This window comes from Sceloporus occidentalis, unplaced genomic scaffold, assembly GCF_023333645.1.
Source record: "Sceloporus occidentalis isolate IW3139 unplaced genomic scaffold, rSceOcc1.0.p SCAF_15, whole genome shotgun sequence".
Classification (NCBI taxonomy): Eukaryota; Metazoa; Chordata; class Lepidosauria; order Squamata; family Phrynosomatidae; genus Sceloporus; species Sceloporus occidentalis.
Window position 1 is genome coordinate 10,828,453 of NW_028316995.1, and position 12,866 is coordinate 10,841,318.

At 40.1% G+C, this 12,866-nt stretch overlaps 1 protein-coding gene across 1 annotated transcript; it reads right to left on the minus strand.

Moving 5' to 3' along the window:
- Positions 1-234: 234 nt before the first annotated feature.
- On the minus strand, positions 235-11,684 carry LOC149303232 (CB1 cannabinoid receptor-interacting protein 1-like). The gene is made up of 3 exons (XM_089481651.1): positions 11,506-11,684; positions 10,332-10,476; positions 235-399 (listed from the first exon to the last, which is right to left on the minus strand). The coding sequence occupies exons 1-3, from the start codon at positions 11,682-11,684 to the stop codon at positions 235-237; spliced, it is 489 nt and encodes a 162-aa protein (XP_089337777.1).
- Positions 11,685-12,866: the final 1,182 nt, after the last annotated feature.

The following is a 12,866-nucleotide window of genomic DNA, read 5'->3' on the forward strand; positions in this document are numbered from 1 at the left end:
GAACCAGGGAGCAATTACATAAATTAAACAACATTATTTATAAAATAATACAATTAGCAACACATATGGAAAATACATAATATAAACATGTATCTGCAGTGAAGTCAAAAAAAGCTGTTTTAGCTCATAACATTCCATTAATTCCGTTTGGATTTACTTTTTTCATCTGCTTTTTCATGCTGGTTAAAGTGGCATCCCCACAAGATTGTCCAGCTTTGGTGATTCAGTGGACCATTAGTGGAACATCTCTTTGTTGATCCACATCAGACTACGTGTCTCATTTGGTTTGCATTCATATTCAATGCTGCTGAAGCTGTTGCCCCATTGACAGTGATCTCTTTTGTGGTAGTTGTAGAACTTAACTTGCCATACGGTCTCAAAGTTCCCAATGTCATCAAACTGTGTGAACAAGAGAGTGATAATTAATGCACGCAACAACTACAAGGTTTGTTTTTGTTAAAGGTACAGCTCCATCTAGACAAAATATTACCTAATATATGAATCAAAGACAATTCAGCAGATCTGATATTTTAATTCATTCGAAACTGATGTCTTCATTGATCCGTATGAATAACACAGTGAAGAAATTGCAAGAAGAAAAACTTATTAGGCTCCCATGATATCTCAGATTCCTACAGGCTAAATTGATAGTACATTGTATGTTTAACACAGTTATACAACTCACAGTTTATTTAACCCTTTTTCTTTTGACAAGCGTCACTAGAATTTCATGTTTTAATATACAGAAATAACAGTTAAGTTATAGATCACTTTGCAAGGGAAACATAGCTATATACATAGTATTATATAAATAATATGTAGTTTTATACTGTCACTCTTGTTTTATCTACAAATTATCTTCTAAAATATTTTTTTTTTTTATAATACCAGTGTACTACTGGCTTTTTTTTTTTTTTTTTTTTTTTTTAAACAGGCCATTGATGTAAAACCAGATCCAAGGAATCTCTTAGGTATGTTTGTTTTATATATTCCTCAGAAAATATTATCATAAAGAATGTCGATAGGAATAAAACTATGGACCTCCATACACAGTCATAGTGATTTTTCTGCAAACACTTCTAGTGATGGGTTTCGATGAGAATGGACTGTTATAATGCATGTCGATGTTGAAATGTTAAAGTATTTTAATTTCCACAAAAACCTAGCATTTGTACCAGAGCAGTAAGTAAGTATTTTGATTAGGTAAATTTGCAAATAGAACTCGAACATTCAGCTTCTGTTTTCCAAACATATGTTTAGTTGTTTTCCAGAAGTCGTCATAATAAAGTGACTAAACCTCATGATACTTTAAAGCATTAGATCATGAGAGCTGATTCTTTGTTTATTGTGTGGGGGCTGTGGAAACATATCATGTGATTTCCACTGCAATGTAAATGAAAGTCTCTACAGCATAATTCCATTATTACTTTAGCAGGACACTTCATGCCCGACTGCTATCTCTACTGGGACCTGTATCTATGCTTTACACAAGGGACCACTGGTCTAGTTGGGAACCAGTGATCTAGAAGAAAGCACGTGATATACACTAGGAAAATAACAATATAAACATTTTGTAGCAAAAAACACCTCTATTTTGGCTCTCTGATGTGGGTCGCAATACGTTGGGGTCATTTATGGTACACATCTAAATGTTATGTTCTTGTTATCCTGCAGAAAGCACCTTCTCACTCCTAATACAAGATACAAGTTGCACAACAAGAGCTATATAAAAAGTAATTCAATATTAGTTTTCTATATCTGGGAACACATTTTCTATAAAGTACTTGGAATGAAACTTGGACAAGTTTTTGCTACCACTGAGCTTGCCTGTACAATAAGATGAGCCATCACATAACCAAAGGTAAGGCTATTTAGTTCATTGACACACAAATCTGAACCAAAAGTATGTTGATTCTTTAGTGTCTTCATCACATCCCACTGCACAACAAAATTATTCAAAATGTGAAATAAATGAAAAGTGTTCTTGGTAGAAGAAAATTAAATGGCAATTATTCCAGTTTCACAGGCTGCAAATAAAGTATAACACATGGTTCATTAGTAAAGGAAGAAGCAGCACAGATGGAGAAGGTGTTGTGTTGTGAAAATGTGTTTCGAATGTGTTAACATTATAGATCTTAAAATACATCCTTGTACTAATATGTTGTGAATAATCTGTGGAATTCTAATTAAAGGGATAGTACCACTTATTTTATTAGTTATGCAGAACTCAAAGAGGTTTAGTCACATTCAAAAAGTCTGTTCTCTCTTGCCCATTAAATTAATTGTTTTTTTATTTCTTTTTAATATTTTTTATATTATTATTGTGGAAAATAATAGAATGACCCAGTCGGACACGGACTAATTTTTAAAGTTTATGTTGTTTGATTAGCATTGCCATGAAGAATCTGTATGGTACCAGGATTTAAGCAGACAAAACCACCCAAAATATTACATGACATAAAAAAAAAAGAAAGTTTATTAGAACAAAATGAAATAAAACTATACATTACTGTATACAGTGCTATATTTAAGCCTCAAAGAAAAAAAATATTTTTCAATGAGTCTTCCCCTTTAATTATAGGAGTTATATGGCATTATTATTGTTTAGTTCTGCAGCATCTGTGTAGAAGCCTGTAGCCCATTCTTTAATATATCTAGTTATACCTTACTTACTTTTGTATATAATTCTACTTTAACACAGAGTTACTATTGTTTCAAAAACAGGTACTATTTAATCATTTAGACAAATCCTACTTACTTAAGTACCCAAACCCAATCACTATCAGTATCCTGTATTTATATTTTTTTCTTCATACTGTGTATTAATGTACCATGTTGTTACAGCTTAATTTATTTTTAAGTATACTTTAAAAAAAAAGGGATCCCTTTTGCAAATGCATGGGAGGATATACTTGGATAAAACACATCTCCCTGCAGTGATATATTCACCTGTAGTAATAGCACTGGCAACACTGCAGGTAAGGTTCTGTTAGTCTCCAGTGAGCATACGTGAAAAGTTATCTCGTTGATTTTAATAGGAGCCCTTTTCTGCCACTGATTGGCTTCTTTAAGCAACCAATCAGTGGCAAGAACTGTAAGCCCATTGAGGAAAAGGGCAGCTGTAGCAGTGCTGCAGCTACTTTCAGGCAAGTATATACCGTATTTGCTCGATTATAAGACAAGGTTTTTTTCAGAGCAAATGCTCTGAAAAAAAACCCTCGTCTTTTAATCGGGGTCGTCTTATAATCAGACCTCAAATAGGTCTGACTATGAGATGACTAAGATCCAGATCCCCCGCAGCTGCAGGGGACCTGGATCCTCTTGTCTCCCCCCCCCCCCACCCCACTTACCGGTGCTTCTGAGTCCCTGGTGTGCAGGCGGGGCAGTGTGTAGATGCCTACGCGATTCGCGTAGACAACTTACGTTGCAGCCGGAAGGAGGTGTGGTTAGCAGCAGGGGTTGTCTGCGTCCACCGCGCAGACCTTCCCCAGCTGTCAGAGATCAGAGTTCCCCGCACCGGGATCGAGCAAATACGGTATATTTTTCTTTCATTTTAAAGAATGCCTATTAAAATATTCATAAAGTACTGTAATACTTTAACTATACCTGAAGAATGGACCTCAATGTCATGGAAGCGAGAGTTAAATACCAATAAAAGGTATTGTTTGTACTGCATTTTTGTGATTTCTATATTACAAAGATTCCTTGACTCTTGTCTGATCTAACATTATTATTACTTTATATTTTTATAGCACCAACAATTTAAGCAGTACTTTTTACAGTAAAGGGTATGACTAGAATTGACAGACTAAGATATTAGGTAAATTGACATACAAGTTTTGCAGAGAAATATGGATGATTAAATAAATAAAAACAGTGATCCCTGGAAACAATGTTTGAGTAAAGAATTTATATATATCAGGTACTATTATTCCTCTTGGCAAGAAATGTATTTATGTATGTATTATTTGGGAAATAGCGCAAAGGGAATTTGAAGTCACTTTAGAGGCTGTGTTTGGCAAACAAATTAAACAACAGTAGCATTTTTACTTGGAGGTGTTGACACCGTGCATAGTACAATCACATCTATTGTTCATTCTAAACGAAAGGTGCCTTTATTATTATGATTTTACAGACATTTATGAATTCTAAAAAGTTTTAAATTATTTTAATTAAGTATCTTTCGATGAACATTGTCTAATTAGTATTATTATTTGATCACATAGCATGATGCCATATTCATCTGTTTGGGAGTGTGCCAAGATATTTGATTCCAACAGATGAACATTTTAGAAAACTGAGGGAAACTGATTTTAATCAGACAGCTAATAGACAAAATATTTCATGGTGATCTTTTCTTCTGGTTATTTCAGCTGCTCAATAATTTCTGGTTTCCCCAAATCTACTAAATATAACACAATAATAATTAAACATGTTTGGCTTTCAACCATTTCTTATGTCCCCCCCCCCAAGACATTTGTACCCATTTGCATGACATAAGGAGAGAACACTGATAAATTAAGGAGGATTTGTTGCCATGGCAACAAAATCTTGTTTTGTGTCGATCTCCACTGTTTTTGCATAGAGATTTCTATCTTTGTAATGGCACAAATGAATTAAATGAGCTGTAATCCCACATGGGGATTCACTGTAGGTTATTAAGTGGCTGCCACCTTCGGTGAGTTGACCTCAAACCGTTGTTTAAACACTGCTCTATATAGTGAGGCACAGTAGTATGTCTCAATCAGGTGCAAATTTACATGAAATTATTTGCTATTTGGTTATGCCATTTTTTCCATATGAACAGTCATCGTGGCATCATTATTTGGGATCATCTCACTTCACTATAGAATATAGTTGGGTGAGCCAGTTGCGAGTTAAGCCAGCACTACGATAGTTCCTCATAGATGTCTATTTTGAAGCATGCAAGGACCTTGGAGGCCAGTCTGGCTTGGTTTGCACGTGGTTCAATATGCCAAGCACTGTGTCTGGCTCAGCTCATGCCTCCCATACCTAATTCTACCGCAAAAGACACGACCATGAAACAACCATGGTGCTAAAAATCTTGCAATTAATTATGATTATTTGAATGCGACCTACATACCTGCATAACTCTTCAGGAATTCTAAATCTTAAAAAAAAAATACTCTAAAAAGAAGCATTAAATGAGCCATGAATAAATATCAAAGCCGCTATGTGCTACAGTGCACAAGAGGCCTATTAGGCTCACCTATGTGACCGTAAGTACCGTATTTGCTCGATTATAAGACGAGGTTTTTTTCAGAGCAAATGCTCTGAAAAATACCCCTCGTCTTCTAATCGGGGTCGTCTTCTAATCAGACCTCAAATAGAGTCTGATTAGGAGACTAAGATCCAGATCCCCCGCACCGCTGCAGGGGACCTGGATCCTCCTGTCTCACCCCCCCCATCATACACACTTACCGGTGCTTCCTGCTGTATTGCCGGGGCAGCGGGTTGACGTCTACGCGATCCGCGTAGACAACGTCCGCTGCAGCCGGAAGGAGGTGTGGCTAGCAGCGGGGGTTGTCTGCGTCCGTCGCGTAGACCTTCCCCGACTGTCAGAGATCTCTGATCTCTGACAGCCGGGGAAAGTATACGCGACGGACGCATACAAACCCCCGCTGCCAACTCCACCTCCTTCCGGCTGCAGCAGAAGGCGACGTCAACCCGCTGCCCCGGCTGGAAGCACCGGTAAGAGAGGGCTGAGAGGGGAGAGAGGAGAGAGGAGAGGGGAGGGGAGGGGGGGGGAGAGAGTGTGTGTGTGTGTGTGTGTTAGTTAAATGGGGGCATAGGGCATTTCTGGAGTGGCGTTAAGGGGGCATTTAATAGAGCACTCTGCCTCCTGAAATGCCTTATACCTCCCTATATGCCACTCTGCCCCATAATATGCCTTTTAACCCCCTAAATGCCAGAGTGGCATATAGGGGTATAAGGCATTTCTGGAGGCAGAGTGCTCTATACAATGCCTTTTAACTCCCTTAATGCCACTCTGCCTCCTGAAATGCCTTATACCTCCCTATATGCCACTCTGCCCCATAATATGCATTTTAACCCCCTAAATGCCAGAATGGGATATAGGGGTATAAGGCATTTCTGGAGGCAGAGTGGCATATAGGGGGTCAAAAGGCATACCATGGGGCACAGTGGCATATAGAGGGTTAAAAGGCATATCATGGGCCACAGTGCCATATTGGTGTGGCAAGCCTGGGGGCAGATGTGCGTAACTGGGGGACAGGCTGGAAAATACAAGAAATAAAAACAAAAAAAATATTTTTCTCAATCATAGCTTTTATTAAAAAAAATAGTTTACATGAATTAACATTTACTGGTAAAACTTTTTTCCTTTAGGGTCATCTTATATTCAGGCTTTTTCTTTTTTCCTAAGTTAATATTCAGATTTTGGGGGGTCGTCTTATAATCAGGGTCGTCTTATAATCGAGCAAATACGGTATTTCCCTACTTGTCAGAGGTTAAATGGGAGAAGTGATTATGATTATACAATGACTTCTGTACAAGCAAAATCTGGTTATACTTCAACAAGTTAGCCAGTCCTCATAGGTTTAGTGGCACGTTGATGATTTACTATGAACTAAGTTATAATTTTACAAATTTTCATTGGGTTTTGAATAGATCACCTAACAAGTACCAAAAGCTGTTTAATGTTTGAGTTCAGTAACTTAAATTGCTCAGGGTTCCAGTGGATATTGGCATTAAAAGCATTTGGATGACACTTGGCCAGAAGCTCCATACAATTTTAGTATTTAGCTTGTAAAATGTTTGGAATTTTCATAAAATGCTCATTCCCGAAAATAATTATTTGGATTTAGGGAACTTCAAGGAAATCTGATCTAACATCCATACAAGGCATTGCCAACCTGTGATGTGTGCACCCAACTCATGACTGCAATGTAGTGTTTAAATACAAGAACTTTGGAAATATGTGTAATATATGGTGACGCTTTCCAGGGAGACAGACTCCTTGAAGTGAGATGGCAAATGAATGTATCCTTTAAGACCAAAATGCAGTGTTTACCCTCCAGCCTAAGGTTGAGCACTTGGGTTTGAATGGCTGTGGGACTTGCTGATGATCCACCTGAGCCCTCCAGGTACACTACAGCCCAGGCAGGATGACAAAGTAAGACAAGCCAGTTTCAAGAACGGAGAGATACAGAATGCCAGGAATCAGGCTAAAAGTTGGTTCAGACAGCAATCAGGCAAAAACAGGAGCCGAGATCAGGATTTGAGAAATCTGGAATTTCAGTACAGCAAACCAAACAGATAAGAAGAATAAGAAAACTGCTGCTAGCAAACTATGAACCGAAATACTCCACTGGGGAGTCTGCAAGATGGTTGGTTTTAAGCCAGGCAACCTCCCTCCAAGGGTGCCATGACCAGTTGTCTAATATATTTCAGTTGGCACTAAGGCAAAATTATAGCGTGAACAGGCTCCTAACACATATACATTCTACATGTCAAATACAAATGCTTGATTAGTGTTGATATGGTAGCAAATTAATGCGAGCAAGGTCACACATACTAGCTGAATGGCTACCATTACTCCCGTTCACTTCAATGGGAGCACATTTACAAGGAAAGAAACTATGCTTTCGACTTTCACTTACTAAAATTGTGTAACAATTTTTTGTTACTGTTTCTACAATGAGGAGGGGACTCAATTGCCCTCCCAACCCCTTGGTGAGATTTCGGGAAAAGCAGCTCGGCCACCGCTGTCGCTCTGTCCCGCAGAGACACAACTTGGTTAGATACCTCACTTAGTTTGATCTGTGCCAAAATAATATAGTCCCAGCTGGAGGTAACAAGGTATGATTTATTTTTTGAGCGAAAATGCATTTATAGCAAGGAAGTACGTTCTTTATACAGCTTCTTTCTGTGAGCATTTTTTTCCAGTAATGGCAAACTGGATTCGGGTGAACTTTGTTGTGAACAAACAGATTTATATATTTCTTGTTCATTTCCTCCCTCTTTAGAAAGAAGAGGAAAACACAGAAGAAGGAAAGGAGGAGAAATGGATTCTGGGTAAATCATACTTATGCCAAAAATTCCGGTTAAAAAATCTCAAAGAAAGCCTCATAGCAAATAATAAGCAGTCAGTAATCTCACTAACCAGCTTAGCTACAGACTGTATTTCATGGCCTGTTTTTTTTTTTATTTTTTGCTTTATTTTGAGGGTCATTTCCTCCTTAAGAATGAATAGAACCCAATTGATTGATTACAATATAATATCCAGGTGCCTTTTTGTTTTGCTGGCCAAACAAACTAAATACGTTGCAGGAATAGGCAGGTGCTGAACACTCTACACCTTTCACTTACACATATCATATTAATATTAATATGTGATGGCAGGGTTTAAAGTGTCTATCAAACAGCGGTAATTACATTTTTAAAACGAATTACCAGCACTCAAATCCAAACCTGGAAGTATACAGAATAAGGCTCACCTGCCACATCAAGACACCCCATGAAAGGTAAGTCCTAACTGAAATACAGTGTTATTAAATGAAAGTATCGGTGATAAGAAAGAGGGTAGGTTTTATATGTCAATTCATTACCTTAAAACCATTGTGTCTCCAAAAATGTGCCCAGTACAACGCTAGACTGTCTAGGTCCTTCTGGAGATGGGGTCTCCCTAAATGTACACAGTAAAACTCTAGGCAGTCTAGATCCTTCTGGAGATGGGGTCTCCCTAAATGTACAGTCATACCCTAAACTGTCTGTACCCTCCTGGAGAAGTGTGAATGGTACCCTTGGTGAGGTCTGACTTGAGACCTGTACAGAGGCATAGCCACCTTTCTCTTTTCTGCTATGAATGCTTCTAGCTATATGACCCACTATGCTTCTTGTATTTTCTGCCGCTTTGTTATATACATACAATTTGACAGTGGCGGAACTACTGGGGTCGCAGGGGTCGCGACTGCGACCGGGCCCTGGAGTTCTGCCACTCAGGGGGGCCCAAGCAGGCCCGGACTGGCCCACCGGGATACCGAGAAATTTCCCCGTGGGCCCGGCGGAGCGGGATTGGAAGGAGCGGGCTGGGCAGGGGGACAATTGCCGAAATCTAATCTAAACGGCCACTGCGTGCCGATGCGGCCGGTGCTACTTTCATTCTTTTTTTATTTTTTATTTAATATGGCAAGCTGGATCGGCTTGCCATATTAAATTTTAAAAAAAGAAAGTATTAAAGTAGCGCCGGCCGGCCGCATCAGCACCCAGCCTAGTGATGGGAGCAGCGTGAGGGGTGAAAGCTCCGCCCCCTCACACGGACCTTTCACCCCCTCGCACTCAGGTTGCTGGGGCACCGTATGTCGGGTCACTGACATCCTGTCAGCAGAGAGAACAGCGGCCTGCAGCTACCAGAGGACAGAGGACAAGATGAAAAAGCCCCAAAAGGAAGAAGTAGAAGGTCAGTAAACTAATTTATTGTTTGAACAAACTGTATAATATTTTTTGTATTTTTTTAAAACAATCAGTATGTGTGTGTGTGTAAGTGTGTCCGTGGGGGACAAACAACATAATGCTTTTTTAAATTATTATTTTTAAATGATTAAACAAACAAAAAAATCTCTGTGTCTGTATGTGTTCACAAGTTCAGCTCCCCAGTGCCACCTCTGTCCCCTTTCAGCCCCCCCATGTAATTGCTGTCCCAATTCAGCCCCCCATGTAATCTCTGTCCCCAATGAGCCCCTCCCAGTGTCAACCCTGTCCCCATTCAGCTCCCCAGTGTCACCCCTGTCCCCATTCAGCTCCCCAGTGTCACCTCTGTTCCCATTCAGCTCCCCAGTGTCACCTCTGTCCCCATTCAGGAGGCAGAGTGCTCTATAATATGCCTTTTAACCCCCTTTATGCCACTCTGTCTCCAGAAATGCCTTTTAACCCCCTATATGCCAGAGTGGCGTATAGGGGTATAAGGCATTTCTGGAGGCAGGGGGGCATATAGGGGGTTAAAAGGCATATCGGGGGCAGAGTGGCAAGCCTGGGGCAGATGTGCATAACTGGGGAGGGGGCGGTTGGCAAATAAAAGGAAATAAAAACGAAAACCAAAAATGTAGCCTGAGAAGGGGGGGGGTTGGTGTGAGAGGAGGGTAGATTGGGTTGGGGGGGCCCTTAACAGATTCTCGCACCGGGGCCCTGAGGCTTCTAGTTACGCCCCTGCAATTTGATAATCTTATTTTTCTAGAATATCTTTCACCATCTATTTCTTTGATGTCTAAAACTATAACATCAACAACGTTGCCTTGGCATTATATAAATACATTATATATATATATATATAGGCCTCAATGGCTCATTACCTGGATAATGACTTGAAGAGGTTGCCTCTCCCCACTTTTTGTGTGGGTCACCCCCTCTGTATCATAGAATGCTGTGTAGCAGGCTACTTGGGGGTCCCTGGACTTTTCTTCCAATGGTATAATCACTCCACCTAAATTCAATGTCCTGAAAAAGAAGTAATTGAAGAGTTCAAATAACCACTAGGGAAATTTGTCTTTAAATGATTCAGTTTAGCATATCCCTGATATAACATGAATGGTTTCACACATATGAGTGTGTGTGTGTGTGGGGGGGGATATATTGACAGTATACATACATACATACATACTGTACCTTCCCTTTGTGTCTTTCCCTGTGCCTGCCTTTGCTAAAATCTGGATTTCCATCTCATGTGTTCATTAGTATGTACTATAACCCCAGTTCCTGTATTTTAATGGATCTAACTCAGTATACAAGATCATTTGAGCTCTTAGGGAATGAAAATCTGCCCGTACCCATAGCTGCTGGTCCCTTGAGTTAACATTCATCTTTAAACCATATTTATAGTATACAAAATTAATTCTCTATTGTCTGAATACATAAGAATGCATCAATGTAAAGTAATGTATCTGTATATTGTGCTGGCAGATACTACGTAACCTTCATTAGACATTGGATTGTATTCTTTAACCTGGATTATAGTGTTTCATCATCCTTGCAGTGCCTTCTGTCTAATGCTGCCAGCCAAAAATCACTTCTGCTGTCCTCTGCAATGGGCCTTGTATCCCACCAATATAATCTATACAGGTATTTTGTGCATATACCCCTGACATAATGTATGTTATAGGCATCCATACATTAAAAACATGAAAGATTCCTACTGCCTTTACAGAGAGGTCTTTGATTTTTGGGTATTACGCAGAAGACAGCTCAATGCAAAAGGAAGCCAAATAACTCCAGTAAATCATTTAAAGGAGGGATTTGAAATATTATTATTAATAATAATAATATACCCCTTTCTTAATCCATTTTCTCGGTACATCTCCAGTGTGAGGAATAGGTTGACCTCTATAACAATCATCCAGCACAAAGGGTTAATGGCTCCTGCAGATCCTCAATGCTAAATATCAGGGAGCAATAGGAGGAAATCTCCAGGATATATAAACTGCACCTTAATAAACATGGGGTTATTAATGGTATCCTCGCTTGACCTACCTTGCCCTGATTGCTCCTGGTTTGAGAACGACCTCGATTTTATATTTAGCTCCCGTTAGTAATTTGATTGTTCGGTTCTGGCCGAACCTCTGCCCATCCACCTTAAAATACACAGGACCGTCATTGGGCTGGATTTTAAGCGAGACGGCGATCTTCACCAGGTTAGGGATCTCCCCCATGTTTCGCAGTCCGAAGAAGACAGTGACAGCTGGGCTGGGTGGTTGGGGAGGATCAGAGGCTTCCCTATGGGACCAGTGAGCCTGGCTCAGGAGGAGCGATCCATTCAATGCGGTTCCAGATTGGCAGACACAATCCACTGGCTCTCTGTATTCTTTAATCCTCCACCGACTGCAGAATTACTCCACAAGCTGCAGGAAGGGGGAGGGAGGCTGGGTCTCCTCCCTGCATGCACAGCCTCACAACGGAGAGATAAGGAGGAAGACGGCTGCCCCTAACAGGAGGAGGAAGGATTCAGCAATCCCAAGGAATCCCTGCACTTCATCAGCAATGATCTAAATCAGTGGGGTGATCCCTGCACTACATCAGCAATGATCTAAATCAGTGGGGTGATCCCTGCACTACATCAGCAATGATCTAAATCAGTGGGGTGATCCCTGCACCCTATCAGCAGTGATCTAAATCAATTGAGTAATACCTGCACAGCACCAGCAATCATCTGAAATACTGGGGTGATTCCTGCACCCTTCAGCAATAATCTGGAATAATGGGATGAATTTCCCACACAATCAGTAATGATCTTAATTAAAGGGGTGATCCCTGAACCCCATGAGCACAAATCTGGAATAATGGGGTGAACTTCCCACACAATCAGTAATGATCTTAATTAAAGGGGTGATCCCTGAACCCCATGAGCAATAATCTAAATTGATTGGGTGATCCCTGCACCCAATCAGCATTAATCTGGAATACTGGGGTGATCCCTGCACCCCATGAGCAATGATCTGAATCAATGGGGTGATATTTGCACACAATTAATAATATGAAATACTGGGGTGATACCTGCACCCCATGATCAATTATCTGGAATGCTGGAGTGATCAGTGCACCCCATGAGCAATGATCTGGAATGCTGGGGTGATCCCTACACTCCACTATAAATAATCATGAATACTAAGGTTCATTAATTCATCTATTTCTTTTTCTTTCCCAGCTGTCTGGTTGCTTTGTAATGTTTATATACTGTATCTCACAAAAGTGAGTACACCCCTCACATTTTTGTAAATATTTTATTATATCATTTCATGTGGCAACACTGAAGAAATGACAGTCTGCTTCAATGTTAAGTAGTGAACAGCCTGTGTAACTGTGTAACAGGGGGAGTGCAAGGTCTAACATCCACC

Bases quoted from the DNA above. Each gene is read 5' to 3' on its own strand.
- LOC149303232 (XM_089481651.1), bottom strand. From the start codon at position 11,684: ATGGGGGAGATCCCTAACCTGGTGAAGATCGCCGTCTCGCTTAAAATC. The intron at 10,477-11,505 runs GTAGGTCAAGCG...CTTCTTTTTCAG, and splicing joins CCAGGAGCAATCAGGGCAAG to GACATTGAATTTAGGTGGAG. The intron at 400-10,331 runs GTAATGAGCCAT...TTGTTCACACAG, and splicing joins CTCTTCAAGTCATTATCCAG to TTTGATGACATTGGGAACTT.